Consider the following 12,816-nt stretch of genomic DNA (forward strand, 5'->3'; position numbering starts at 1 on the left):
TGGCCCTGTCCAGGGACATCTGTTCCCCCCGCCCCCCCCCCACACACAACTATACCCCTGGTAAGGTGCCATAATAGGTGCTCAATAAATGTTGACTGAGTGAACGGAAAGAACCCTATTTGTTTTAAACTTTTTTGCGCCTGGGCTCCGCCCCTTGCGGGCAGTTTGACACAAGAAGCGTCACGTAATCCATTTAAGCTTCGTTTTCCTAGTTCACAAAATGGCTGTAATAACCTCAGCGCCTGGCGGGTGCGAGGCTCGAAAGAGGAAGTGCCCGCTTAGATGTGTTCCCAGAGCCTGAGTACTCGCTCCCGAAAACTCTAACCCGATGAAAAGACAAGAACAGTGTCGGTTTTTTGTTTTTGTTTTTTTAATTTTATACCAAAATTTAAGGGAAGGAAGAGGGGGGCAGTTCCAATTTTTAAAAAGCGTTATTTGATGAATTGGAACTAAGCAGGGAAGACAGATATGGTGGGGGTAGTTCTTGTATCCAAACTTCGACGACTGAAGATCAAAATACGTAGTCGAAGTGTCTCTACATTTCAATGATTCTTTAGGGCGGGACTGTCTGTAGAAGGCAGAAAGAAAAAAGACATTAGAAACCAGAAGTCAAAGACGTGCGACCCTCCCTCCTCTCTCGCAGCCCCCCACTGGCTATGCAGACACCTCTTCTTAACATCCACCATCCTCAGCACAGGGTCTGTCTAGGGAGTCTGGACCCTCCCAGCCGCCGCCGCACTCCCGAGCCTCCCCGATCTCGCAGCGCGTCCGCTTGACCCGCTGGGCTTCTCCGGGCTCGCCAGGCCGCTCCCGCGCTCGGGACCCGCCCGACGAGGGCAGGGAGAGAGCAGCCGCGCAACCTGCGGGGTTGCGAGAACCAAGCAGGTCTATAACGAGTGCCAAGTTGTTTGCCACACAGAATGCCAGGCGACTGGAGGTGAAGGGGTCGCCTTGCCCTTCGAACGTCCCCAGGTAACAGCGATTCGGCGAACTCGCATAACCAGAGAGCACCTCAGGCTCGGGGGCGCTCCGCAGTGTGAGAACCTTCGATTCCAGTCCTATCTCCCAAACCTGCTAATGGCTTCCTAACGTTTCTAGAACAAAATCCATGTTTTGATCTAACATCCTTTTTTTTTGGACTTACAGGGCCACTACGTTATCTGGCCTCTGCCCTCCTCTTTGATCTCGTTGCGTACTCGCTCCAGCTGGCCTTTGGGTCCCTTAAACTGCCAAGTTCTTTTTCACGTAAGTTTTTGCACTCGAGTTTCTCTGCCTCCCGTGGCTAATCTCTTCTCATGACTCAGGTTCTCTGACCACTCTTAAGTCTCCCCGCCTATTCACACTTCACTCTTATCCACCACATCGGTTTTACAAACTCACTCTTCGAAATACACTGTTATATTGCTTAAAAATCTACTTCCCAGAATGTAAGCTCTATGAGGGCAGGATTCCTGTTTTGTCCTATTCACTTTTGTGTCTCATCTAGAACAGGGCTGATCACGCAAGTAGGAACTTAAAGAAAAAAATAGGAAGGAAGGAAGGGAGGGAGGGAAGGAGGGAGGGATCGTGTGTGTACCTGGGTTAAATATCTTAGGTTTGATTATTCATTTGCCTGTGGCCCAACTCGATCATCTAAATTCTCCTCCTCTTCAGCTCCTCCCAGTTCTTGCTCCGCCCAACAGCCCTGTGATTGGCCCCTAGTCCTACGCCGCATTCCATACGGAAGCTTCAGTTGGAGGAGAGAGAGGGTGGCAGGCTAAAGGAGGTATGGGTGCCTCTCACACCCAAGGCCTAGCACTCAAGACATCTCCCAAAGGTCCAGAGCAAGCCTTTCCACTCCGTCCTCCTAGGCTCCCCTAAGGCACAGGGAGCCTAGTGCCCCAGTTCTGAGCCAAAATACGATAGATTTCAATCTCTTCGAAGTCATGGTTTACCTTAAATTTTCGCGTAATTTCGTATATTGCTATAGATAGATAGGTAGGTAGGTAGATAGATAGATAGGTAGATAAAATGATTCCCCCTTCAGAAAAAAGTCAGAGTAAAGTTGGTATTTAAGCAGGTAGGAGTGAGGTGGGGGAAATGGGCCAAGGGAAAAGAAGTCTTCGTGGTCGTAGGAAGAGGCAAGGAGGTCCACGTATCCATCATAACAGAATGCTTAAGAGAGGGAAAAGCTTAAGAGAGTGTCTCTGTTTCTCAGAGAGTGCAGCGAATCCCAGTGTGCAGACTGCGAGAGTTGGCGAGGTCTCCATCCCAGTCGCCCTCAGAACCCACTGGGGGAGCTCTGAAAAACTCCACCGCATAGAGCGGAAGGTCAGATTTAGTAGAGTTTTGCAATAGAGCCGGGAATGATAGATCTCTGCCAGATGATGCCACGCGCAGTTGGCTTTGGAAATTCCAGGGTTGGTTCAGCGGCCTTGTTAAACTAATGGGGAAACTGGGGGCCGTTGAAAGGTTGAAAGGATGCAGCTAGCCAGCTAATTTGCAGGAAGAGGGGCCACTAGACCTCTAGCCTCCGGAGTGCTCAATTTTCCACCGTCTGGTTCTCAAGTGTTTAGGGGATGGGAGGCACGGTTTATGGGATGGGCTTTAACGTGCGACAGTCCATCTTGGGCTATTTCCCGTCTGCAGTCCTAACGAGGCAGCGCGATCGGGAGACGAGTTGTCCCACGGGTTGGCAGGGTGAGCTGAGGTAGGACCAAATACCCTAGTCTCCTGGGCCCAACTTTCTCTTCCGAAAAGTGAGTGCGCTGGGCTGCGGAAGCTGAGTTCAAACTCGTGGATCAGCCACCTCACCTGCGGGACCTTCCGCGGAGTCTGCGCGGGCGTGGCTCCCGCCTTCGGTGTCCCCTGCAGCCGCGCGCAGGTAGCGGGCGACGTCGCGGTGGCCCCGCTCCTCAGCCAGGTCCACGGGCAGGCGGCCCCAGGCGTCGCGCACGTCCAGCCGCGCCCCGGCTCGGTGCAGCGCCACCAGCGTGTCCAGGAAGCCCTCCCGGGCGGCGTCGTGCACGGGTCGGGTGAGGGTGGCGGGGTCCGCGCAGTTGGGGTCCGCACCGTGGAGCAGCAGCAGCTCGGCCACGCGGGCGCTGCCCATCATCATGACCTGCCGGAGAGAGCAGAGCGGTCAGGACCGGGGTGGGGGCAAGCGCAGGAATAAAGAAACTATTTGCGGAGCCCCCAGCCCTTGCAGACGCCCTTACAAGCCATAGGTGTCTAGGTACTACTTTCTTTCAGTTGCCAACTCGCTTAGCCAGTTCTCCTACCTATTCCATTTTCCTGTACACATTCTGTTATATTCTCCAACGTTTTGCAGGGTTCCAGCCACGCACAGAAAACTGCCAGAGTCACAGACAACAGCAAAAGGGTGAGGAACAAACTGGCTTTCACTACAGCCTAACCTCCTGTATTTTCTTCCTCATTTTGATGTGAAATTATGTAAGCCTCGGAGATTTTGTATGGTTCACTGCTGTATATCCAAGCCCAGAACGTGGTAATTGTTTAAAAGCAAAAATGAAAAAGAAAAAAAAAACCGACAAAAACTTAATTCTTGCAAAACTTTAAGCTACCCTTGGTTTCCCTGAACGTTAAACTTCAATTTCTTTAAGAATAAAATGAGAAAGTTTGTCTAACCAGCCCTAAAATTCCTTCTTCTGGTAAACTAAGTAATGCCCCCCAAAGATGTCCACTTGCTAACACTCAAAAGCTGTGAATTTATTACCTTATATGGCAAAGGGGACTTTGCAGATGTGGTTAAATTAAGGATTTTGAGGGAGATTAACTTGTATTGTCAGGGTGGGCTCAACTTAATTACAAGTTTCCTTATAAAAAGGACACAGTCAGAGAGAAGATATAAGAATGGAAGCAGAGGTCAGAGAGAAGATGCAGGGGCCAAGAGCCAAGGAAAGTTGACTGTCACTAGACATTGGAAAAGACAAGGAAATGGATTCTTCCTCAGAACTCCCAACAGGAGTGCAGTCCTGTGGATCCATTTTAGACTTCTGACTTCCAGAACCATAAAATAATACATTTATGTTGATACTAAATTTGTGGTAATTTGTTATAGCAGAAATAGGAAACTCAGACACTTCCCAAGATTACACTCTGAGAGTTCACTAAGTAGGGGGTGCTCATCTCATTTGGCTCCTAAATAATCTTTGATACAAAGCCATTACCAAAGAGGAATTTTGAAATGGTGTTCACAATCACAGCAACCTTACAATCTGGGTGGTGGTGGTAGACTATTCTTTTTTTAGGGTAACCATTATTTGGTTATATTAGCAAGACCATAGTGACTATAAAGAGGAATTACTTATTTTTAGTTACATTCTGTATTAAACACAAATGAATCTGTCCAAACCAAGGAATCATAACAAGTTACAGTATGTTTGTTGATTCCTGTCCTGGAGAAAGTGAAACTGATTTAATTTTCAAAAAGACAGAGAGAAAATATAAGTGAACCAACTTACAGCTACAAAAAGAAAGAAAAACTAATGCAGTGCATTAGAAGAAAGAATTGTTTTAAAAGAAAAACTGGTGAAACTGTCACAATATTATTAACTACTTATTTACACTATTAGATTTCTAATAGATTATGGGTTAATGTCCAAAACAAAGGGGCCACAGCCAAGGATGATGTCATAATGTTTTGGAAGCTCTACTGCAAGTGCCAGAGCTAGTACATGTATGTACACTTCCATGCCTGTATATAATGCAGGTGAAAATATATTAGTTGGGTTGGATAAAGTCCTTCATCTTAGTCATAAAACTGGTTTTAAATGTTTTATTATATGCCACAGTATTAAAGGTTGAAAAGTAACATAACATTTAAATATTTAAATAATAGCAATCCAAAGCAAAAAGAAACTTAATCAAACAAACTAATATTTATAGGGTGCCTAAGTCAACTTGATGACCTAAATTTAATTTAGTAATTAAAATTTTTCTATAAACTAAGTATTTTTCTATTAAACACAAATTTGGTTAGGGTTCAAAACTAAAATCATACCCCCTTTTGTCTATGCTTTTATCCTATTTAAAAATGATTTAAAATTAATTATCCAACTTTCTTTTTGTATTTAAACAATAAGGTCTTATCTAACACCTTCTAGAACTCGAAGGCTGAACGCCCAGTCTGCAAGGTGCTGGCAAAATTTTAGAGATATCTAATTATGACTCAGGCATGCATTTTTTAAAAAGGACTCAATGCTTCTCTTCTACAACCATTCAACCTTTCTCTCCCCAAATCTCTCCACATTTCAAATCCCAAATAATCTCAAATTTGAAGGCATTTTAGTTTTATTTTTATATCTGTATCTAAAAGCATGTAAAATTTATCCTATGTAGCATAGTTTCAGGAAAGGAAGATTCACTTGTGAAACCTGTTAAGTTCCAAGTGGAGTTACTTTTCCTTTGTCTTGTTAGACTGGAGTTTTTGCAATGTGCATTTGCTTCATATAACTTTTGTTTTTCAGAATCAGAAATCATTGTCGAAACTGGGCGTAAAACAAGGGTAGTGACTGCCAGGAAGATTGTGTCTTTAGCCTCAGATTTAGGAAGTTAGTGAAGGTGAAAAACAACAGAAAAACGAACTCAACACACCCTCACACACACAAAACTGGAGTGGGGAGGGGAGAAATGACATTTTTAAACTATGAGGAATTGAAAACTCTCAAATAAATTAACCTACATCAAATAAGTTTAAAATACCCAAAATGATAGGAGATACTCCCCAAGTGGTTAACTAAATTGACAGCATTATTTCAGGCAAGGTTACATTAACGTTTTTCTTCAGATATGTCTGTTTCCTAACAAGCATATATTTTCCTTACTCGGTTAAAAAAAATAAACACGATGTGTAGTTACTTCTGAAAAATTTCAATCGACCTTTATTCCAACATACACAGCAGGAGATTTCCACTGAAATCCCTCCCCCCACTCCCAACAAAGAAGATGATCAGCTCCATTCCCCATTCAGTGAGTTCGGGGTTAAGTGGTCCAGCAAATCTTCCATTTCTTTAAACTCTTACCCCAAACGTTCGTCAATTTCGCATCTGATGAAGAACATACTTCGGTTTATATGAACACAAATAGGCTCTCCCCTCTAGATCTTCATACCAGTCTACAGATCTGAACCCCATGTGCCTTTCAGTCCTCCGGTGGCTTCCTGAGCCCCCTGGGCGTCGCTGAAAGGAGGTCTCCGACTCCGACCTCGGTCTGAAAACTCCCCAGGAAGTCTCCCCTTTACCAAGAAACGCTTACCTGGTTCCGATCCACTGGCCAACGTCGTCCTTCTAAGTCGTCCGCCATCCCCCCCCGCCCCCCCCCGCTCCCCCGCCACCTTCCCGCGGCAGGCCTGCCGACCTACCTGAATCGGGCTCCGACCGTAACGGTTCGGCGCGTGGGCCGGCGCCCCCGCCTCAAGCAGCGCCCGCACCTCGTCAGCCCGGCCCCGGGCGGCGGCGGTGGCCAGCCAGTCAGCCGAGGTCTCCATGCTGCTCCCCAACGCTCACCCCTCGCTCCCTCGCTCCCTCGCTCCCGCCTCCCTGGAGTGCAGGCGGCCCGCCCCGGCCGCCCGGGAGCAGCCCGCCCCTCCTCTTTCCTCCTCCGGGGCCCGCGGAAGCGGCCCCCAGACTCGGCTCCTCGACTCTTCCCGCGGACTCTTTCCACCCCGGAGAGCGCCCTCCGCGCGTTCTTCCAGGAGGCGCCTTTTGCTCCCAACGCGCTGCAAGTGAGACACCTCTGAAGGGGCCCCACTTCATGCCTCCGCAGTCACGAGTCCTCAGCCCGCCCGCCCGGGGGCACCGGCCGGAAGCGGCCCGCCCCTGGAGCGCGGCGGAGCCCCGGCTGGAGGGCGCCCAGGGCCCTCCCACCTGCCCCCTCCCCGCGTCCCCCGCGCCCTCCTCCCTAGCGCTGCGCCCCCACCCCCAGCAGAGGCGCACGCGCAGCTCTGAGCGAGTTCGTTCCACCAAAGCGAAATTCCTCGCGTGTACACCCCGCCTGGCATTAGAGAGTTGCACGGGATTCCTAACCGCCAAGTTCGAACCAGTGTGTTTGGTGTCCTAGGCAAAGTATTGCTTCCTCTTTTAATCAGAAGAAACAGCCAGCCTGTCCTCGCGGTAAGAGCCGAGGATCGGTATCACCCATCCCACCATGAGGCTTCCCTTCTTTCAGACGACACACTCCCCCTCCAACACTCTGCACTTGGATTTCGCGCGCTGGCTCTGCTGTGCCAGAAATCCTAGCTCCAACGTTCATTTTGGAGAGTGCTCACCCGCCAGCCTGTGCCTCCCTCCCTCCACACACATGAAAACGGATGTCGGGAGAGAGCGTTTCCGAGGCTTACACAATGCCTGGTACTAGTGCCTAGTATACGGGCTGGCTCCGAGAAAATGAGGTCTGTTTAACAGGGATGGTGGAGATTTCTGCGTATAAGCAGATAGGAAAGTGGCAAGGGAGTCACTGGGCTGATAGGCTCCGTTCTTAATAAATAATTCCTCCTAGATCAGAAAAAGTGCTCAGCGCTCTAGGGGCAGAGTTGCATTCAGAGTTGATTCAGAGACCAGGCTCACACACTGTCCTGGCGCCGCTTCTGTCCCGCCCCCTACACCTCTCCTTCCTACTGGAAAAACCTTAAAATTTTCTTAGTTATAAAATGGGGGGTTACGAGTCGTCCCTACTTCATAGGACTGTTCTGAGTTTTAAATGAATTGATATACACATAAGTATTTAGAACAGTGTCACACATCCTAAGCTAATGCCTGTTAGCTCTTAAATTATCCATTTTGAGGATTCTTTTGCAATCCTGTTATGAGACACAAAGAAGAAAATGCTTTGGGTAGAATTATCAATATTATATAAAAGGGAACGCAAGAAGACCTTAATCACCGAAACAATGATAGACATCCTCCAAAAACCGACATATTTAATGAAAAGTTAAACAGAATGAAGAGGATAATAAGCAAAAGAAAATCCAACAAGGTTCTAACTTATCCTGTGGTTATTACATATATATATACATATATATGTATATATATGTATATATATATATATATACACACACACACACACCACACACACATATATATACGTTTTTAAAAGACTGGGTTGCTCAGGCTTTGCAGATGCCTTAATCACATGCTTCATCTGTCTACTACATAACCCAGCTCTATTTTAAAAGTTATGTTTCAATACCTGCTTGACTCCTCTTTTTTTTTTTTAACATCTTTATTGGCGTATAATTGCTTTACAATGGTGTGTTAGTTTCTGCTTTATAACAAAGTGAATCAGCTATATATATACATATATCCCCATATCTCCTCCCTCTTGCTTCTCCCTCCCACCCTCCCTATCCCACCCCTCTAGGTGGTCAAAAAGCCCCGAGCTGATCTCCCTGTGCTATGCGGCTGCTTCCCACTAGCTATCTATTTTACATTTGGTAGTATATATAAGTCCATGCCACTCTCTCACTTCATCCCAGCTTCCCCTTCCCCCTCCCCGTGTCCTCAAGTCCATTCTCTACATCTGCGTCTTTATTCCTGTCCTGCCCCTAGGTTCTTCAGAACCTTTTTCTTTTTTTTAGATTCCATATATATGCATTAGCATATGGTATTTGTTTTTCTCTTTCTGACTTACTTCACTCCGTATGACAGACTTGACTCCTCCTGAAGACCCAGAATACCTGACTGTACTTTCAATTGCTGTTAGATTAGGCAACACATGAAGTTTTAAGTGATGCCAATTAAAACACTTATGGGATATCAAATCCATTATAAAAATCCATCACTGTGCCATTTATATTTTCCCCCAGGCACCTCCCAATTATTAGGGCAACAATGGTGTGGAAAATTCAAACTGTGGTAGAGAACATAAAGTTCTTTTAATGTAGCTTAAGGTATTGTATCATGGGGGAGGGGAAAATAGCTGTTGTGGTGATGGGATGGAAGGAACAGATTTCCCTTGTAATATGTCCAGCTTTTTAGACTAATATCAAAATTAGTTCTCATCACTAAAAAGATGGTTCTTAATCTTAGGGCAGGGAGAGTAGGCCCTTTGGAGAACCTGTTGAAAGCTATATATCCTCTCCTCAAAAAATAAAGTATGCAATTTTATTTAAAAAGTGTGTTCACTGGCACATATAACTTTTAGGGAATTCAGAAATTCCTCTAAAACTCAACTATAGATTCCTACATCAGGAACTCTTTAAACTCTCATGCAATATATTGGACGGTTACTGGAGGAAATGGGTGATGGAACCATATAAAAACATCCCTTGGGGCTTCCCTGGTGGCGCAGTGGTTGAGAATCTGCCTGCCAATGCAGGGGACACGGGTTCGAGCCCTGGTCTGGGAAGATCCCACATGCCGCGGAGCAACTGGGCCCGTGAGCCACAATTACTGAGCCTGCGCTCTGGAGCCTGTGCTCCGCAACAAGAGAGGCCGCGATAGTGAGAGGCCCGTGCACCGCGATGAAGAGTGGCCCCCGCTTGCCACAACTAGAGAAAGCCCTCGCACAGAAACGAAGACCCAACACAGCCATAAATTAAAAAAAAACAAAACAAAAACCAAAAAACATCCCTTGGATGCGTTATATACAGACATGGAGGTTGACTTTCTTCAAGAGCAGGTTTCAGACATGTATGCATTAGCTCCAGCACTTACAGTAGAGTTCCCCAAAGATTATGGTATCCTTGAGTATGGCCCCTTTGTTCTGGAAGTTGATCCCATACTCCACAGGAAATCTTGTGTAAATAAGTAGTTAATAATAGTATGAAAGCTTTCCTAGTTTTTCTTTCAAAGAACTACCAAACTCCCAATTTACTCACGTATATCAGCTCAGACCTGAGGGGAAAACCCTCAGAAGAAATAAAATATAAAGCCCAGGATCCTGGTGCTGGTTATGCCAGTCTCAGATTCCCCATGTGTAAAATGGAGTCATAATATATTTCATGGATTGATAAAATAAGATGATGTATGTCAAAAAGCTTCAAAAATTCTAAAGTTTGTTGGTTATTTCCATTACCCTCCTCAAACTTTCTTTCTTCTCTTCTTCCCTGAGGATGTCATGGCCTTATTTAGGTTTGTGCTGTGTTCGCAGTTTTGAAAATCTATACTATGAAATAAAAATCTGTCTCAATTCTGATCAGTTTTTTAAGATTATTCATTTAAAAAAATGAATGTTCATTCAACAAGCTCACAGGTTAAGGGTAGAGTATTAAGTGCAGGGGGTGGGTAGAAGACGTTAAACATATGGGCTTGAGTTGGAATGCCTGTGTTCAGATTAGACTTTTCACTTAATTGCTCTATAACAAAGTAACTTAATGTACCTGGACCTCAGTTTTTTCATCTGTATAACTGGGATAATAGTACTCGCCTCAAACAGTTGTTGTAGGGATTAAATGAGGCATTATATGTAATGTGTGTAGAAGAGCAAAGGGAAGCAGAGGATGACACAAGAAAATGCAAATGGAACCAAACTCATTCTGGTGGCTTAGGCAAAGTCTTCATGGATGCTGAAAGCTCACCTTAGTCTTGAAAAGTGTAGGAGTATAAAGATGGAAAAGAAGAAGAAAGATGTTCCAGGCAGAAGTGAGAGCAAAGAAGTTTGGGAAAACTGAAAGTAATTTACTGGGATGCATGGTGAGAAACTGGAAAAATAAACTTCTGGAAGAAAAGCCTGCAAAGGCGTCTGCTAAGTGCTGCTCAGATTGTCAGGAGGAAGACCAGGAGTGAATGGGATGCCGAGGAAGTGGGGACGCTCTGTGCAGGCTACTCTTTCACAGGTTAGCTGTGACAGCTCAAGGCAGTGAGCGGTGAGGGGAGGCAGAGGGAAGGTGCAAGAGGCCTGAGCACACACGTACCCTAAAGGAAAAGTGCCAGGTGACAGGAAGAACAGTTAGAGAAAAAAAAGAGAAACTGAGGACATAGGCAAGATAGGGTATTTCTGAGGACCTGAGGCACCTAAAAAGTAAGGAAGCAAAGGAATATAAGGCACAGGGAGTCATCACAAATTTGGATGCAGGAGATTCAGCTACATTTGAGAAGGGAGAAAAGGTCAGGGCAGGGAGGAAGTTGAAACACTTCCTTCCATGAACAAAGAGGCTGGCTTGTTTTCAGTGATGATAAGATGGTGGGTTAGGAAGTGAGAGTGGTGAAGGTTTAGGATATCTGTTATGAGGAAAGAGAGATGGGCTAAGTCAGACTTAGAAGGCTTTTCATCAGCCTGGAGAACCCAGCTGAGGGTAGGTGACACTAGAGGAGCACCTGACTCTTTAAATTAAAGGAAGCCTTGCAATGATGGTGCTCCTGTGACCCTACAAATCCAAGAATAGTAATTCTAGATGTGAACATTAATTCAACACATCACCAAGAAGAGAAAGAAAGATATTTGAGAAGGTAGTATTCTGAAATTAGGTTCTGGTTCTTACAAGGCACTACAGGATTGGCAAAGTATGATATGCATGATATGCAAATACATCATATGTAAACTAACATCATTTTATCAGGAAAATAAAGGGTATTGGATAAACAGCTCTGAATTGGGACCAAGTGACAGTCCTGATTTGACTATCTAACAACATGCTTTTTGATTGTGAAATCCTTTGAGGCTATTCTTAGCTTCAATGTCCATATCCTTAAAATGGACTCTATCTTGCTCTACCTTTATATCTCATGAGGTTATTATATCAAGTGAAGCAATACACACAAAAGCATACATCTGTTTACCATATTTAATATTAGTATTGTTATAAAAGAATTGTTCAAAATATAGTTTGAGGTTAAAAATAAAATATATATAGAATACCTCTGGACAGATATAGAAAAGTCTGTTAACTGTGGGGAGAAGAAATGGGGAACTGGGATGGGCATGTGATTTTCTTGTCACACTCTACAACTTGTATTGTTTGGATTTTGTACTATATGCATATATTAGCCATATAATAAATTAAGTAAACGTAATACATTTTATTAGACAAATAAGCATTGACCATTGCTTTTCTGAAAACCATCATTCATAACTTTATTTGACAAACAGTAACTGAGTTCATACTATATGTCAGGCACTTGGCTTTAAGTTGTGTATACAAAAAAAGAAGGGTCCTTAGTCAAGAGGGTAAATTGGTAACAACCATCGACATGTTTGATTCTCTGGAGGAGGAAGTTGGTCTGGAATTGGAATGCACGCTTTAGGGGAGCCTACATTAACAGTATAGGAGAAGGAGGATGCACTCTGACAACTGACACTTCAGACCTGTGTTACCACGAAAAAGATGTTGTATTTCAGGGTCTGGAGAGGATCCAATAATTAACAAGACCTCCTTATGAAATAGCTTATCAGAGCAGGTATGCTCTGTTAATGGAGCTTCTGGACATAGCTGGGTTAAGCCTGAATAGATGGGCTCTAGGGTGGAATGCTGGGTGCGGTAGAGGATTATTTGAAGACTAAAGCAATGGAAGAATAATTTCATGTACCCCTTTTAATATAGAAAGAGTTACCAAAGTAAAGACCACAGGCCTAGCTCCACCACTGACTTTATTACCTTGAGAAAGTAATACTTTACTCTGGCTTTGATATCTGCATCTACAAAGTGGGCATAATAACAACTGTGCCTCAAGAGATTGTTGTTCAGCTAAGAAAAGTGCCCCTCAAAGTGCCCCTGGGTAAGAATTCTGAGGGCTCAGTGTCCAATCTGCGTATTTTAAATGGGAAAGAAGGACTTTCTTGGGTGAAAAATGGCAACGAATGCAAGGTTTTCCTTTAATTATTTATTTTTCCGCAAGGATAAAAGGTAACTTTAACAAAAAGGGAGACCTCTGAGAAAAA

The 12,816-nt window shown here is 44.8% G+C and overlaps 1 protein-coding gene across 1 annotated transcript; it reads right to left on the reverse strand.

The window, feature by feature from the left end:
- Nucleotides 1–503: 503 nt before the first annotated feature.
- Nucleotides 504–6,490, reverse strand: LOC133097222 (cyclin-dependent kinase inhibitor 2A-like). Its single transcript, XM_061199122.1, has 3 exons — nucleotides 6,362–6,490; nucleotides 2,794–3,100; nucleotides 504–568 (listed from the first exon to the last, which is right to left on the reverse strand). Exons 1-3 carry the CDS (start codon nucleotides 6,485–6,487, stop codon nucleotides 543–545), a joined length of 459 nt encoding a protein of 152 aa, XP_061055105.1. The 5' UTR covers nucleotides 6,488–6,490; the 3' UTR covers nucleotides 504–542.
- Nucleotides 6,491–12,816: the final 6,326 nt, after the last annotated feature.

This window comes from Eubalaena glacialis, chromosome 9 (assembly GCF_028564815.1).
Source record: "Eubalaena glacialis isolate mEubGla1 chromosome 9, mEubGla1.1.hap2.+ XY, whole genome shotgun sequence".
Classification (NCBI taxonomy): domain Eukaryota; kingdom Metazoa; phylum Chordata; class Mammalia; order Artiodactyla; family Balaenidae; genus Eubalaena; species Eubalaena glacialis.

What these genes read in the sequence shown, in the direction of transcription:
- LOC133097222 (XM_061199122.1), bottom strand. Translation starts at nt 6,487, where the DNA reads ATGGAGACCTCGGCTGACTGGCTGGCCACCGCCGCCGCCCGGGGCCGG. An exon ending in ACGGTCGGAGCCCGATTCAG is followed by an intron (nt 3,101 to 6,361) that starts GTAGGTCGGCAG and finishes TCTCTCCGGCAG; the next exon opens with GTCATGATGATGGGCAGCGC. An exon ending in CTCCGCGGAAGGTCCCGCAG is followed by an intron (nt 569 to 2,793) that starts GTGAGGTGGCTG and finishes TGCCTTCTACAG; the next exon opens with ACAGTCCCGCCCTAAAGAAT.